This window comes from Mustela nigripes, chromosome 5, assembly GCF_022355385.1.
Source record: "Mustela nigripes isolate SB6536 chromosome 5, MUSNIG.SB6536, whole genome shotgun sequence".
NCBI classification, from domain to species: Eukaryota; Metazoa; Chordata; class Mammalia; order Carnivora; family Mustelidae; genus Mustela; species Mustela nigripes.
This window is the reverse complement of record NC_081561.1, coordinates 7,665,409-7,681,463: the sequence shown is the minus strand read 5'-3', so window position 1 is coordinate 7,681,463 and position 16,055 is coordinate 7,665,409. Positions and strand designations below refer to the sequence as shown.

Below are 16,055 nucleotides of genomic sequence, written 5' to 3'. Positions count from 1 at the left end.
AGGAGCAACAGACTCCCCACGCCCCACCCCTGCACCAACTGCAGGAGCAACAGACTCCCTCCCCTACCCCACCCCTGCACCATGATTCGGACAGCCATTGTGTGTTCACTGAAGATTTCAAAGTCCTGACTCTTATAGATATACCTCAGCTGTAAGATATATCAGATTTCACTACGGAGGAAGGAACACCGAGGCCGGAGGACCCTCTCCCTGAGGCACAGAAGAATGTGAGGAAGCCCGTAGTGAACCAAGTAACTGGGAGGCAAGGCTACAGTGAGTCAGGCAGAGAAAGCAAACGAACAGTGACAAAATGAAGCCTGAGAACAGCAGAATATGTGTGACTGAGGTCACTCACGTTTACCTGTTAAGGTAGCCGTCTGTCACACCGTTGATATTTTCCAGTTTCTGGAACAGCCCAAATACCTCATTCTGTAAGTAGCAGTATTTTTCTGAACCTCTGAAGTTCGCTAGCATGTCTTTCAGCTGGTTGAGAACCTCAGCAATTGCTTGAGAATCATTCTGCACACTCTGTTCAAAAAAAAGAAGGAAAGTGCTAGATGTAGCCATCCGATTCTTAGGGTCCTTTTTTTTTTTTTTTTTTGCCCCAAACAAGCCCACTAAATGGAAAAGCCTCGAGAGACAGAGTTGACATTGCATTTCGTTCTTTGGGGAGGCCTTATCAGCACAGTGTAAACATGGCCCTCTTCTGTAGGGTATCTAACTTGCACTTCCCAGTGCAGTGCCCAGGCATGGCTGAGCAGAAAAGATCCCAGAGCGGGGAGTTCAAACACCGAGGCTGCAGTCCCAGATCTGTCCATGGCTTTGAGCTTTTACCAACACCTGCCTCACCCCATCGAATCTCTCCGTGTCAGTCTTCTGTCTATAAATAAAAATAATTCTATCTGTTTAGCCCATACCATAGATTGTATCAGGGAGCAACCAAATTAATGTCTATGAAAACTTTCCCTATGTCCCACAAAGGGAAACGCTGTACCCTGATCCAGCAACCCACAAACGAACAAAAAGGTGGCTTAATCCCCAGCCTGGTAACCTTCTACAAACTGAAAGCAGAGGAGAGAAAAAAGGAAATCCTGACAGAAGCCTGTTTTCTTGAAAATTCGTGCTTCTTCTCTATAAATATTTAAACCAATTGGTTTTTTAATTAGTTCACAGATAAACACAAATATAGCTAGTATTGGTTGAAACAATACTGGAGGCCTACCTTCAGCTCATTTATTTTCACTGTGATGTGGTGCGTAGACCCCTGGTCTGCTAGGAGCATGTTTTTAAGGGTCATTCTGCTCTCACAGTGCTCCATCTGCCTGCGAATCTTCTGGAGCTCCATCAGCAGCCATGTTTCTTGCTTGTCATTTTCTCGGTTGGTTTCAATCACTTTATTATGGTTGAGATCTTGGCAGGAAGTATGAGTGATTTCAGTGGTGGTTACTGTAAAAAGAGTTAGGACCGCAAACATCAGAGAATTCCTAGCTAGAAGGGTGCTTGGCCTCAAAAAGTACCCATACTGCACAAACTGTAGCTCCCTCCTTTGATTTGATTCTGAATATTTAGAGTATAAGTGACCTTAGATATGTTATTTTCTGAAGAAGGGATTCTGAAACTAGTTATATGCAAACTACTTTCTGTTGGAGATGTGTGTGTGTGTGTGTGGTTGAGACAAAGAAAAAGATGCCCCAAACCTGTCTGGTGCTGGGGGTGGCCGGGGAGCTGGATCACCAGGGTCTGGTAGTGCTTCTGGGCGTCCGTGAACTGAGACTGCATCTTCCGCTTGTCATCATCTCCAAACATCTCTGAGCCCTGGCTGTTTCTGATGAACTCTTGGTAATGCAGCTCAAGGTCAGATATTGTCTTCATGTAATCTTCCTGCCGCATGGTTTTCAGCTGGAAGTAAACCAGGCAGGAGTGTTGGATCGTCCCCATGCCATGAACAAGAAGAGTGCCAGAAAATGCGCTATGCTAGAGGGGCCTTAAGGCAATACTTGTCAGAGGCCCATTAGGATACAAAAGGTCTTTGGGGCACCTCGGTGGCACAGTGGGTTAAGTATCTGACTCTTGGTTTCAGCTCAGGTCACGATCTCAAGCTTGTGAGATCGAGTCCCCCATATCAGGCTCTGTGCAGAGTCTGCCTGAGATTCCCTCTCCCTCTGCCCCTTCCCCCTCTAGTGCGCTCTCTCTCTTTCAAATAAATAAGTAAATATATATATATAAGTATATATATATACATATATATATATATTGCATTATATTTTATACACACACACACACACACACACACACACACACACATATAGACCTTGAGGACTCCAAGATTACTCCTAAGAGCTACAGCAGTGCATTGTCTATTTTTTTTCTACAGAATTTTATTCGTCACAGGAACTATTACTGAGAAGTTGCAAATCTAAAGCAGGTTCCAGCAAAGCTGCAATGACTGAAAATGGAGAAAAGGGGGAGTAAGGGGAGCCGACCAGACTTATCCATTCTGTGCCTCTCTCCTCTCTGCTGGCCCTGTCATCCCTAGAGGACCCCCCCTGAAGCTGGGATTCTTCAGACTACAACTCGAAAACCACTGGTCTACAGAACTAATGTTTTGGGATTCCAAGAACTCTACCCTACCTTTCACTTCTGAGATATCCAGTTAATAATCGATGACCTAGCTTTCTACTACTTCAAAGGAGAATCAGATCCAGGATATTACAGGACCGCATGCCTTTTCCATGGGCCCTTCTGTCTTGCCGGGCAACTTTAATTTATACTTCTGTCTGTACCAGAACTGGCTGTGTGTGACTCCCTCCCATCCTACGTAGGATGGACCCTAACCACTCAGGCAGGCTGAGCTAACTCTCCAGATGAAATACCAAAGCCTCAGCTGCTAGTCGATGTGTCTGGCAGGAACAAGCACCCTGGGGAACAGCGTGAGGCACCCGCCAGCAGCCTGAATGGTCCTAAGGATGTACCTTGGCGATGGTCATGGCCCTGATTTTCTCGATGTCAATCATGCAGTAGTGCCAGGACACCAGGCTCTTCATGTTGATGTATAGCTGGTTCCACAGAGCCAAGATGGCCTCGTAGTACTGCTCGATCCTAGAAGGCACAAGGGGAAAGAAAATATGCTGGAGCCTGGCTTTCAAACCCTGACCCAAACGGGAAACCTTGCCATGCTTACACACCACATACAAAACTACAACAAGAATGAACAGAGTAAATGTATGTTTTTTAAATGTATATTTTTTAAACACTCAACATTTCAATAGATCTGGACAAAGTTACTTGCCCAAAGCTCATTCTCGATGATCTACACTAGTAGAGATAACGAACTTTGGGTCAAAATATACATTTCTTTGTTCTCGTGTTGTTTGTCAGCAACTTTGTAATTGACAGAGGTCTAACACCATGCAGGATGACAGGGAGAAAGCAGTCATGGGATGCTGATGGCTACTGCAGCTTGGAAATGAACACGTGGGCTCATTTTGCTACCCTTCCTATTCCGTGTAAGGCTGAGGATTTCCATGATATAAGGTAGACAAGAATCTGCCAGGGGCAATCTGTATAATGAAAGCTCTACTTCCATGTTGATGAGCAGGTATTAAAACGAAGGGCATTTTATATTTGTGGCTACCTGCAAAATTAGTGATATTCTAAGAATGGAAGAAGAACTTTGAAACAATGCCTTCAAGATACATGGTAAGAATTGTTTCTTCACAGACATCCAGATCCAGGAAGCACAGAGAACTCCCACCAAAATCAACAAAAGCAGGCCAACACCAAGACATATTGTAATTAAATTCATAAAATATAGTGAGAAAAAAAAATCTCAAAAGCAGCAAGATAAAGAAGTCCTTAACTTACAAAGGAAAACCTGTAAGGTTAGCTGAAGATTTCTCAACAGAAACTTGGCAAGTCAGAAGGTAGTGACATGATATAGTCAAAGTGCTGAATAGGAAAAATCTGCAGCCAAGAATATTCTATCCAGCAAGGCTATCATTCAGAATAGGAGAGATAAAGAGTTTCCCAGACAAACACAAACTAAAGGAGTTGATGACCATTAACCCAGACCTGCAGGAAATATTAAAGGAGACTCTTTGTGCACAAAGAAGACACAAAAAGTCACAAATGCAAGAAAGAATCCGAGAACATCTCCAAAAACAATGACAAAACAAGTAATAAAATGGCAATAAATACATATCTATCAATAATTACTTTGACTGTAAACAGACTAAATATTCCAATCAAAAGACACAGGGTGTCAGAATGGGAAAAAAAAGAGACCCATCTATATGCTTCCTACAAGAGACTCATTTTAGACTGAAAGACACCTGCAGATTGAAAGTGAGGAGGCAGAGAAACATTATGCAAATAAAAAACATTTATTATGTAAATTTCAAAAGAAAGTCAGAATAGCAATACTTATATGGGACAAACTAGACTATTTTGTTCTTATGTTATTTTTATCTGCTTTGGTCAGGGTCGTAAGGTCCTCATGGAATGATTTTGGATCTGTTTCCTCTATTCCATTATTTGTAAGATCTTGATAAAGATTGTCATTATATATTTTTTAAATGTTTGGTAGAATTCACCAATGAAACCATGTGGTCTTGAGCTTTTCTGTGCTGGGAGATTTTTAATTCCTAATTCAGCTTTCATTCTTGTTATTGGTGTAAGAAAATTTCCTGTTACTTGGATTCAAGATTCATGATTCACTCTTGGTAACTTGTGCATTTTTAGGAATTATCTGGGTTTTTTTCCTTAAGTTATCTGATTTGTTAGTATATGATTCTTTACAACAATCTGTTAATCATACTACATATTTCTGTAGTTAATTTTTATACTGTTTTCTCTTCCATTTCTAATTTTGATTTTTGAGTCTTCTCTCTTTTTTTCCCCTTAGCTACTGTAGTTAAAGTACTGCTAATTTTGTTTCTCTTTTTAGAAAAACTAATCATCAACTTTCAATATTATGTTATTGTTTATTCTAGTCTTTATTTTATTTATTTCTGTTTTTCTTTGTTCTTTTCTCCCTCTACTAAATCTCAGCTAAGTTTCTTCTTTTTCTAGTTCCCTGTGGTATAATGTTGTTTATTTGAACTTTTTTTCTTAATACCAGCATTTATAGGTAAATTTTACTACTATATCTCCTTTTGCTGCATCCCATAGGTTTTGGAGTATTGTGGAGTTTTTCTTTTGTTTGGAGACATATTTTGGTTTGCTGTTTGATTTCTAATTTGGCCCACTGCTTGGGCAGTACTGTATTGTTTAATATTTACATATTAAATATTCAGTATTAAAAAAACATTTCCTCCAGCCCCCGTACAGTCAGACATTCTCTTTTACCTTCCAATAAAAACTATAGTTCTTCAACATAAAGTTGCATGACAATGCAAGGGACCTTCCTGAAGCTCCTTTTTTCAAGGGAGGGGGTTTTTGTGAAAAAGGGCATGTCTGTGTTTCTTGTACAAGCATTTGCCCTATTTTTCCACACTCAAATTCATGTTGTGGCTACTAGAAACTTCAACAACTTACTTGCACGAGAGGTCTACAGCCAGAGGGTTTGGAGGAGGGATGATCAGACCAACGGAAGGGACGAGCATGTCCACACCTCCGGGACCGGTCACATACCACTTGCTGCGCTCATTATTGTCCTTCAGGATGCACTCATCCCCTTTGTGCACGATTTTCTGTAAGGCAAGCGGCCCCGTGTTTTGGCTTTACTCGTGAGTACACATGATTATCTTTTTTTCTCAAAGAAAGAACTAGAGATAAAACTGTACAAACCATTTGAGCTTTTACCTTATTATTTTTCTTTTTCTATTTTATTTTTTTAAAATAAGCTCACGCCCATCATGGAGCCCAGCGTGGGGCTTGAACTCACAACAGTGAGAACAAGACCCGGGCTGAAATCAAGAGTCAGATGCTTAACTGACTGAGCCACCCAGGTGGCCCTTATTATTTTTCTTTAAATGAAGATGATCTTTACACATTCCAACAATACTGATGCATTAAACAATGCACAAGAGACTAAAAGCTATCTATAGTGATTTAGGTAAAGTAACTTTCCAAAGAAAACCCAGAGAATCCATTTTTAAAGTGAGAAATCCTTTCATAAAGCAAAAACTCACCCCACAGCTCTCCTATTTTTGTGAGTTCATATTTTACATATTAGATATACGATGTGGGACTCACTTGGCGCGTGTACTCTCTCTTAAAATTTAGAAGTAAAAACAAGAAATTCTGGCATCGGGTCCCCCAGAAAAACAACTTTCTAAATTAACTCCACCATCAGAACACCTCACTTTCTAAATTAACTCCCTGGCTTCTTAAAAGGGGTACACTTTGAATATGACAACTATCCTCACTGGTAAATGTAACGAGCTTGATATTTACGTATTTCAACCTCTATTTCGACTTCTCCTCTCCACGCAAGTTCTTAAAATATTTCTTCCTGCCAGAATAAACCCCACTGTTTTACAACACTCATCTAAGCAACTGATCATGTTTCTTAAACCCTCCGTAATTCTTATAAGAAATCAGAGCTGTCGGGGCACCAGGGTGGCTCAGTGGGTTAAAACCTCTGCCTTCGGCTCAGGTCATGATCCCAGGGTCCTGGGATCAAGTCCTGCATCGGGCTCTCTGCTCAGAGGGAGCCTGCTTCCTCCTCTCTCTCTCTGCCTGCCTCTCTGCCTCCTTGTGATCTCTGTCAAATAAATAAATAAAATCTTAAAAAAAAAATCAGAGCTGTGGGAATTACACAAATAATTAGTAAAACCACGTCATCGTTCCATATAGATGCTTGTAGGTACTGCAGAGCCCACAGAATTGATGTGTTCTGTGATGACAGAAAATCTGCACTGATCGTCACTTCCCCTGCAGCATAATGGTCATATCTCTCATTTCTTTTATGTCAGAAATTAAAAGAGATTTTAAGAAACGTAAAGATTATAGAATTTAAGATTTAAAGGGTACTCACAGATAAAGTTTTGCGTATTAGAAGAAGAGAAGTATTAAGACTTAAAATGAATAGTCTAGGGGCGCCTGGGTGGCTCAGTCGGTTAAGCATCTGCCTTAGGCTCAGGTCAAGATCCCAGGGTCCTGGGAAGCCTCCCCTCAACTCGTGGGGCTCCCTGCTCAGTGAGGAGTCTGTCCGCCCCTCTTTCTGCTTCTGCTCCCTCTGGTCTTTCAAAGAAACAAAATCTTTACCAAAAAAAAAAATTTTTTTTAATTAAAAATAAAATAGCTTAAATACTTAAATAGCTTGAATACTCGCTGTCCTAAAGACTCTGCTAAGGACTCTGGACAGAGCTGCTGCATTTCCACGGCTTGCTGCTTTGTGTATGAAAGAAAGGTATTTAACTGTGCTGCCCACTGAAACCTGGATTAAACTCTCCTCCCTCTATTGGCAAAGCTCTCACTGTAAAGAAAGGGGAAAACTTGGGCTTCACCCCCAAATAACGGTGCCCACCTGATCTTGTTTGTAGTCACAGAGAGCCCTGAGAATAATGGGTTTGTTGCTCCTATAGTCCGGGTTCCGTGGTTTCAGCTGCACGATCTTCTTGGACTTGTTGACCAAGTTCTGTACCTGACGCTTGTATTCGAGGATTTTCTCTCGTTCTTTCTGCAATTGCAAATAAGATCGTATTTTCATCACGCCGATAACTCTGTGAATGTCACAGAAGACCTGTAAGGGACATCAGCCTAGCTGCTACGACATGACAGATGAGACATTGCTCGCGTGGCATGAGCTCCAAAAAGCCACAAACTACCCCCTCCGCAGGGACTTTTAGCCACTTCAGAAGCTACAGAGCCAGGAAAGAATGTCATTGCGTGAAAAGCCTAAGGGGCTAGAATTTGAAGCATGCTTTTACCCAAAGGAACTTCCACATCAAGTAATCAGTATTCTCTCTGTTTTCGTTTGGTGATGGTACCTCTAGCTCCTTGATCTGGTCCAGCAGGCGCTGCAGGGGCATGTTCTTGTCACAGGGGTATTTCTTTCTGATGGAGTCCTGAAGGCCTTTCAGGTAGGCTTCGGTTGACTGGGCCTCTTCAAAGAACTGTTGATGATGAGTGTGACAGTCGTTAAGCATCTGCCTTCCTCTCAGGTCATGATCCCAGGGTCCTGGGATCGAGCCCCGCCTAAGGCTCCCTGCTCAGCTTCTCCCTCTCCCATGCCCCCTGTTTGTGTTCCCTCTCTCGCTGTCTCTCTCAGTCAAATAAATAAAATCTTGAGAAAAATAAAGATGATAAATAAAGATGAGCATGATTGCGTATTCACGAAAAGGCACTCAGTACGCAGCAATGTCTAGTATTTCCTACTATTTCCAGTACTTCCAGGTCAAGGACTACCTTTCTGGGGTCTAGTTAACAGGTGGCTTAAGAAACGGTATTAAGTCATGTAACAGTAAGAGCCATCTGAGCAACGGGTGCCCAGGTCACCAATCTATGCTCCTCCAAACTAAAAGCCAATAAGTGGTATTTGTAAAATATTTCCAAGGTTGTTTTCAGGGCTTTTACAAAATACATTCCAAAAAATAAGGTATTAGGACCTAAACGACAATTAAATTACAACTAAGCGTAAAAACCTGAAAGTAGGCAGCATTTTCTTTGAGGTGAACGTCAATGCACTTGGTGATCTGAAGAATCCAGCTCCACTGAGTCTGAAGAGTGTCCATATAGGCCTGAAGCAAGAAAACATCCGCCATCACGTCACCGCGCAGGCATATAAGGACATCCGTCCTTTCACAGGTATGTGACCCCCAGTAAAATCTACAAAACATTTCTTTATCGAATACCCACTCAAGCAAACGTTTTTCTAAAGAGCGAAAACAGAATTTCCCAACAGGGAACTCATGGTATGGTAGTGATTCAACCTAAAAACCAGTTTTAGCAAATAGATACCATTAGGAGTATTGGTCAAAATACTCACTCAAGTGGTATAGCTACTGACTAATCAGAATTAGAGCAGAAACTAGAGGCAGAACTGTCACAGGGTTGCTCCAGGACACCCTGTCCCTATTCTGCTGCTAGATGATGGGTACGTCCGAGGAACCCATGCAGAGGGCTTAAGGGTCTTAAGGCAGTGACTCTCACCAACTGATAGGAAAACACTTTGTTTTGTTCTTTCACAACCAGTATGGCCATACCAGTTGATGTCATACCAGCTAATGTCAGCCTTGAGCACAGCCCACAGATGGCAGCCTCTGCAGGGCAGAGGTCAGCAAGCCATAGCCCCAGGGCCACATCTGGCCCACTGCCTGCATTTATAAATAAAGTTTTATTGGAACACAGCCATGTTCCTTTACTTACATATTGTTATGGTTGCTTTCATACTATAATGACAGAGTCACGTAATTTCAACGGAAACCAAATGGTCTGCAAACCTAAAATGTGTATTATTTGGTCCTTTCCAGAAAAGCTTGCCAACTGCCAGTCTAGGGTGTTGATCCCAAAATATATAAAATAAACTCGTCATGGCTTTATGACAGATAAAAATCATTCATCTAGATAGTCTTTTCCAAAACTTCCCTTTTTTTTCTCTAATAAAAAATATAAATCACATGAAGCCCACCTCAATTTTGTCTGAAGCCGGATGCTGATTGAGGACAAGCTGGTCACTTTCTTGTTTAAGTTTATTGAGCTCTTTTTCCTTAACCTCCAGTTGGCTCATGCGTATCTGTAAATGAGAGAAAAACCGACCCTTCAGAGCAAGTCACCATTAGCCTTCCAGCATTTCTGCCGTATTCAAGGGAAGTCAGAACTGAAAACTGTGCTGTGGAAATGAACAACTCAAAGAATCATGTTACGGTTTCCTCCAGAATCATAGCATTTTTGAGACCAAAGAGAATATCTGAGGTCACCCAGTACCTGGCAGAGGGCACACTGGTGACATTTCTTGCCCAAATCCACACAGATAATGGAGGTAAAGGGACAGTGACAAGTAATGCAGGGATCTTCTAATTGTGGGTTCTAACCCCCCTCCCACTGTGCTACCCACACTCTGGGATATCGGAATGCCTGATGACCCTCTCTATGGGCTTCCGGGATGTTAAGCAATGCCCCGCCTCTCTAGAGTCCCTGGAAAGCTTCCAGAAAGGAATGGCTCTCCACGACCACTTCAGCAGAGGCTGGATTCCAAGTAGCTGATTGGGTTCATCCCCATCCATCCCCAGGCAGGAGCCTCACGTCTACGGCCGGGAGGGGCGAACTTACAGAGAAGGCCTCCTGCTTCTGGGCGATGTTGGTGTTGCGGTCACTCCAGTCGTACAGAAGCTCCTCCTCCTCGCAGTCATTGATCCACATGATCTCTCGGGACGTGGCCTGGATGATGTTCTGCAGCTGCCGCAGGTGATCCATCCTCTCGAAGGACGCTTTCTGCACAGCAAGTTCAAAAGCAGCGTTAGGGTGACAGCAGGCACGTTAATGGGATTCTCTGCAGATTCCAGAGATTGGTCTGTGTGGTCCCTTTCGCCAAAAAATAATTTAATTAATTAATTAATTAACCAATTAAATCACATGAACCAATAAAATGTTCAGTGACCCCCTAGTATGTAAAAAAGACCCATCCAAACTTACGACGAACAAGGGAACAATTTTAGATTATTGGAAGAGCCTAATTCAGAAGGATCTTGACTCAGACACTGAGGCTTGGGTTCAATAATTAGTTTCAGATTACAAGGGGAAAATTCAAATCTTAAAAACATAAATCAAGCTTTTCCTGCCCTCTTCCGTACCCCCAAAATTCAAGGGACGGTCAGCCACGGCCAGACTTAATAGGACACTTGTGTCACTGCTAGTTATACTATTTAAAAAGGATCACCGCCAGGGCACCTGGGTGGCTGTGTCAGTTGAGCGTCCCACTCTTGATTTCAGCTGGGGTCATGATCTCGGGGTCCTGGGATCAAGTCTCGAGTCAGGCTCTGCGGCTTTCTCTCTCTCCTTCTCCCCCTGCCTTTCCCCTGACTCACGCTCTCTCTGTCTCTCTGTCTCTCTTTCTCTCTCTCAAAAATTAAATAAATCTTTAAAATCAATCAATAAATACAAAGGATCACTACCACAAGGAAATACTAAAAAGGTGAAGGTGACACAATAGGGTTAAAAAAAAAAAAAAAAAAGACAACAGCTCTTCTTCTTACCAGACCAGTGAATTGATTCCCACTTTGTCATAAAATGATGATAATGGGGGTGCCTGGGTGGCTCAGTGGGTTAAGTCTCTGCCTTCAGCTCAGGTCATGATCTCAGGGTCCTGGGATCGAGCCCTGCATCGGGCTCTCTGCTCAGCAGGGAGCCTGCTTCCTCCTCTCTCTCTGCCTGCCTCTCTGCCTACTTGTGATCTCTCTAATAAATAAATAAAATCTTTTTTAAAAAATGGTGATAATGGTCTAAGAAACCCCTCTCTGGGGAAAATGAGTCTTATTTTTGCTTATACTTCAAAAAAAGGCTGCAAGTCACAAGTGAAAAAGCTTTATTTCCTTAACTCTAAGTACTTAAAATAGGTGCTATCTACGTGACTCTCAACTTACAATAGAACAGCACCGGGTACGGTTTCCAGAAAACAGTCTTCTAACACTCACTTCTCAAGGAAACCGGCCAGGAGACCTGGAAGTAGTATCTCCAGGCACCGTGCATATACCCAGATATCCCCACAGCCGTCAGGTTCCTCTCACCCAGGCGGGCTGCATTTTAATGGAACAGAACCACACTGAACACAGAGACTTCAGAAGTCAGTCAGCTTACCAGCAGGTTTTCATACTCCTCCTCCAACTGGTAGATGGCAGATTTCTCCCGCTAGAAGGCAAACAGTGAGTAATTATTTAATTCCCCTTGTGGGTGTGTATACCAACCGTAGCCCTTCTGAACCTCCCTTTTGTCAGATAATGACTTCAGATCACTCGGTAGAAAGAAGTGTTTGCTCTATAGAAACGTTTACCCACAGGGACCTTTTCCCGGTCGGACTTGAAGGCAACCCTCTCCCTGCGCTGGCCCGGTGGTACCATCTCCACAAAGTAGAGGGTCGATCACTGTCACTTGAGGACTCACTTGTTGAAAAATGTTAAGTGTGACAATATAATTTAGAACTCCCCAGATCTTAGAGAAAAGAGGGAGAAATTTGGTCAGAGACTTAGGGGGACAAAAGTAAGGGGAGAAAAAAAAGGCAGTACAAGTGAGCATGAGTATCTCTGATCAAAGTAAAAAAAAAACAAGAGGGATTTAAAAGCATGGAGACCTGGGTAGGAACCAGGCACTAAAAACCAGGTGATTATAAAAACTTAAAAAAAAAAAAGGTTGGGGGGAGTGTGCACCTGGGTGGCTCAGTTGGTTAACCACTGCCTTCAGCTAAGGTCATGATCCCAGGGTCCTAGGATCGAGTCCTTGCTTGGCAGGGAGCCTACTTCTCTCTCCACCTCTGCCTGGCACTTTGCCTGCTTGTGCACCCTGCCCTCTCTCTCTCTGGGACAAATAAATAAATAAATAAATTCTTTTTTTAAAATGATAAAAAAAAAATAAAAACCAGATGATTATTTCATGATGCAATTCTTGACCCAGCTTCAAGGAAGAGTGTCGGTAAGAGACATATAAGAAAGGATTTGCCAAGCCCACAAAACTCTACAATTGCTGTGCTCTATTTGAAGAGATGCTCTGCTTGCTGAAAATAACAAACAAAAAACCCCACCATCCCCCCCACCTCAAAAACACTCATCTACAAACTATGCACAAAACCACGTGGGTATGCCCTTTGCCTTTTGCTTACGTCTTCCTTAAGAGTTAACACAATCTCTACTAGGTCTACCCGAGTCCACTTCCCCATTTATGAAATGGGATTTTTAGAAATTTCCAGTCCATTGGGGGAGCCATCTTAGGCTAATGTCTCAGCCAAAAATGCCCAGGATTGAGGAACGACACAATGCTTCGGTATGCTTTTCCAAGACTCGACAACTGAAACATCTCCAAGTACCAGGTCGGCTTTGATCTTGTCCAGCTGCCAGCGGTAGTCCCCGATGGCGTTGTGGATGCTCCTGTGGCTGTCGATGTGCTGCTCCACGGAGGCCAGGTCCACGCCCCAGGCCACCATGTCCATCTCCGCCTGCCGGGGGAAAGAGAGCGTGCCTTCATGCCCGATGCTTTGCGTCCAACTCACCCTACCCCTCGCATCAGGGGTCCGAGCACCAAGGGACATATATAACTCCCATTCCGATAAAACCGAAGTTGTATATATTCAGTATTTTCGAAACCAAACAAAATTGTGTAAAGGCTTGGAACTCTCCAACAGAGAACGGGGCTGGCCCAACACTCCCCCCCACTTGTTGAACCCCAGCTCAACACAGCTGAAGAGAAGATGACGGAGGAATGAGATTCCTGAAAGCTACATCATGTCCTCTGCGGGGGGGGGGGGGGGGGGAGGGGGAGGACAAAAAAATCTACCTTTGTACAAGCGGGGTCTGTGTGTGTATGTGTGTGTAATAGGTGTGCATATCTATGTATGACACATTAGAAATTACTGACAGAAGTTTCTATACTCAGTCATTTTCAACCGTGAGATAGTTCATTAAGCTTAGTCATGTACTATGTCCCAAGCTAAACAGCCTACCTAAACGTATTTTGCATTGTTTATTCCTTTAAATTGTTTTGATCCCTGTAATTGTCAACGCTTTAAATTCAGTGTTTACCATTATCTTTCAGGATGCCGAACTCTCTGCAGCCCATTTCAAAGAGAAGTTGCTACAGAGCATACTCAAAGCTCATTTCAATTAACGCTGGCAATATTAAGATAGTGGGCGTATGTGAACTCTTTAAAAATGAAATCTAACTCCCTTTCCAATTTGAGTCTCCCCTACTTTGAATTTAAGAACATCCCATAATAAGAATCAAGCATTCTGGTCCACAAGTCTATCAGCTCATCTGTCTTTCGCATGAGCTCATGTAAATTTCCAAATCACCTGTGTCATCTCTTAGACATGCCAAGGGCAAACATTCCAGTCTGGTATTGCGGCAAGAACATAACACACATTGTTCTAAGCCACATCCATGTCCTAATACACTTGGCAAGCCTTCAGAGAGGGGAGCCATTTCAGCCAGACTGCCGAAAGTTACCTAGGACTTCGACCTTTCTCTTCCTCGGCTCACTGGGGCTTTAAAGCAGAAACAGGTGAGTGCACTTGGGAAGTTAATGAGATGACCAGGCTCCCGTGCCCGCCCCTCATTACCAGCCAGGGGTGCAGTATCTGACCCATCCATCAGCAGAAGCACAAATCAGGGAAACAGAACAAAAGCCTGGCACAGGAGATGTGTGACTGCCTACAGATCATGATGAGGGACACTGCTCCCTTATCAGCTGGCCTGGCCTGCAGCTCAGTCCCTCGGGGGAGTGAGAAAGAATGCGGGCTATGCTTGGGGGAAGAAGGATAAGAGGGAAAGGGCCCCAGAGAATCCCAGAGCAAACGGGCAGGAAGTAATCGAACAAGTTTTAGTTCCCTTGAAACCCTGGAGGCCAGCTGATCTGAAGAGCTTCGCTCATGAATTGCACCTATTAAAAAACACTCCCCTACCTGACACAAAACTGAGTCCAGGAGACGAGGCCATTTTTAAGTTTGCCAAAACTTAAAAAATGCTGAGCCTTCGCAACAAGAGAGTGTCACGAACCTACACCCAACATGCAGGCAGAAAATGACCAATTATGAGCTATCCTTTCATGTAACTGTCATACTGACTAAGAAGAAATTAAGGGACTGGATGTTTCCTAAGTAATTCGGTTCAAAGGTGGTCTCACCTAACATCACCTACGTACAACGTAGTTTAAGCCCCATCAGCTCTGCCAAGCCTTCTTTTCAGGGTTCCCTTTCTTCCCCAGGGACTGGAGCACCACCCCTCCCCCAGCCGTATCTGCTCAGGATTTTATTACAGCTCAAATAGCAATTAACCCTGCATGCTCTGGATAGAAATGTGGCGTGTGGGCGTCCATGTTTTCGTCAATAATATCCACTTTCAAGAATTTCTGAACACTCACTTTCTGGTATGGTGCCAGTACATATAGAGAGTTCTAGAAATGTGTGTTCAAAGATCAAAAGGGAATCTGAAAACTAGGACTCTAGTCTGGTTTCTGGGATTACAATGGACTTTTCTCTTCTAGAAGCCCTACTTTCTGTGATAGTGCCGCACCGTCTTTGTAACATGGAGGGGGAAGCTTAACTAACTGAATGAATGAACATGTAGACTCATAAACCCACTTAGGAAAGAATACATCCCCCCAAATCTCGAGTGGCTGCAAACTTTAGAACCGCTACTCAACTGGGCCGACGACAAACAGTAAGACTAATGCTTCTCACGACCATGACCGCATGGCACCACAAATGATGTCTGTCCCATCAATCAACCTAACACATCCCCCATCTCCAGAGAAGGGTGGCTGATTGGCAGGCAGTTGGCATGATACAATTCCCAGCGACGAGATTAAGGCATATTTCTAATGCCACCTGTTCATTAAAGGGCAAAATGACCACATAAAACAACAAAACAATAATTAGCAGGAGAAACACTTTGTAGAAACTGCCATGGCGGGGAAAGGCTCAGCATAGACTCCGGTCGCCATGATTTCGCTCCCCTCCCACACCTGTGCCGTCAGGGTTGCCCAAGAACAACCGACACCTCAAAAATATAAGGGAAGCATCCGATGAGCCCAAACCAGAATATCCGGTTTTACCGTTTCCAGCTCTCGGATTTACCATTTTAAATGCATTTCCACAACACGTTTTTTTAAGTACCTATCACTCACACAGATGAGGTCACCTACCATTCAGATAGAACAATGAGGTTTTTGGGTGCATAAAGGCCAACACATTTTCAGGTTGTGAATTGTAAAAGCTAGACATTCAAAATCTACTAATTAAATTATACCTAAGTGTTAACCTGTGAGAGAAGTTTTGACCAGAAAACCATGAGGCTCCTTCCCCAAGCCACAAGAGAGGGGAAAAAAAAAAAACTGTCGGAAGTTTGATTTATTTCAAAATAGAAGCCTTCGATTTAAATTGTACACAAGGCAGGGCACTTGGGAGGCT

At 43.2% G+C, this 16,055-nt stretch overlaps 1 protein-coding gene across 3 annotated transcripts in view; it reads right to left on the bottom strand.

Moving 5' to 3' along the window:
- Nucleotides 1-16,055, bottom strand: part of DSP (desmoplakin) — a 46,094-nt gene that overhangs the window by 12,841 nt on the left and 17,198 nt on the right. For all 3 annotated transcript variants that reach the window (XM_059399403.1, XM_059399401.1, XM_059399402.1), the window contains exons 5-16: nt 12,959-13,087; nt 11,740-11,790; nt 10,216-10,377; nt 9,575-9,679; nt 8,589-8,684; nt 7,935-8,060; nt 7,472-7,624; nt 5,536-5,690; nt 2,973-3,099; nt 1,698-1,899; nt 1,223-1,446; nt 362-528 (exon numbers count right to left, since the gene is read on the bottom strand). In XM_059399403.1, the coding sequence (XP_059255386.1) occupies nt 362-528; nt 1,223-1,446; nt 1,698-1,899; nt 2,973-3,099; nt 5,536-5,690; nt 7,472-7,624; nt 7,935-8,060; nt 8,589-8,684; nt 9,575-9,679; nt 10,216-10,377; nt 11,740-11,790; nt 12,959-13,087 (1,697 nt within the window). The remainder of the gene's footprint in view (nt 1-361; nt 529-1,222; nt 1,447-1,697; nt 1,900-2,972; nt 3,100-5,535; nt 5,691-7,471; nt 7,625-7,934; nt 8,061-8,588; nt 8,685-9,574; nt 9,680-10,215; nt 10,378-11,739; nt 11,791-12,958; nt 13,088-16,055) is intronic.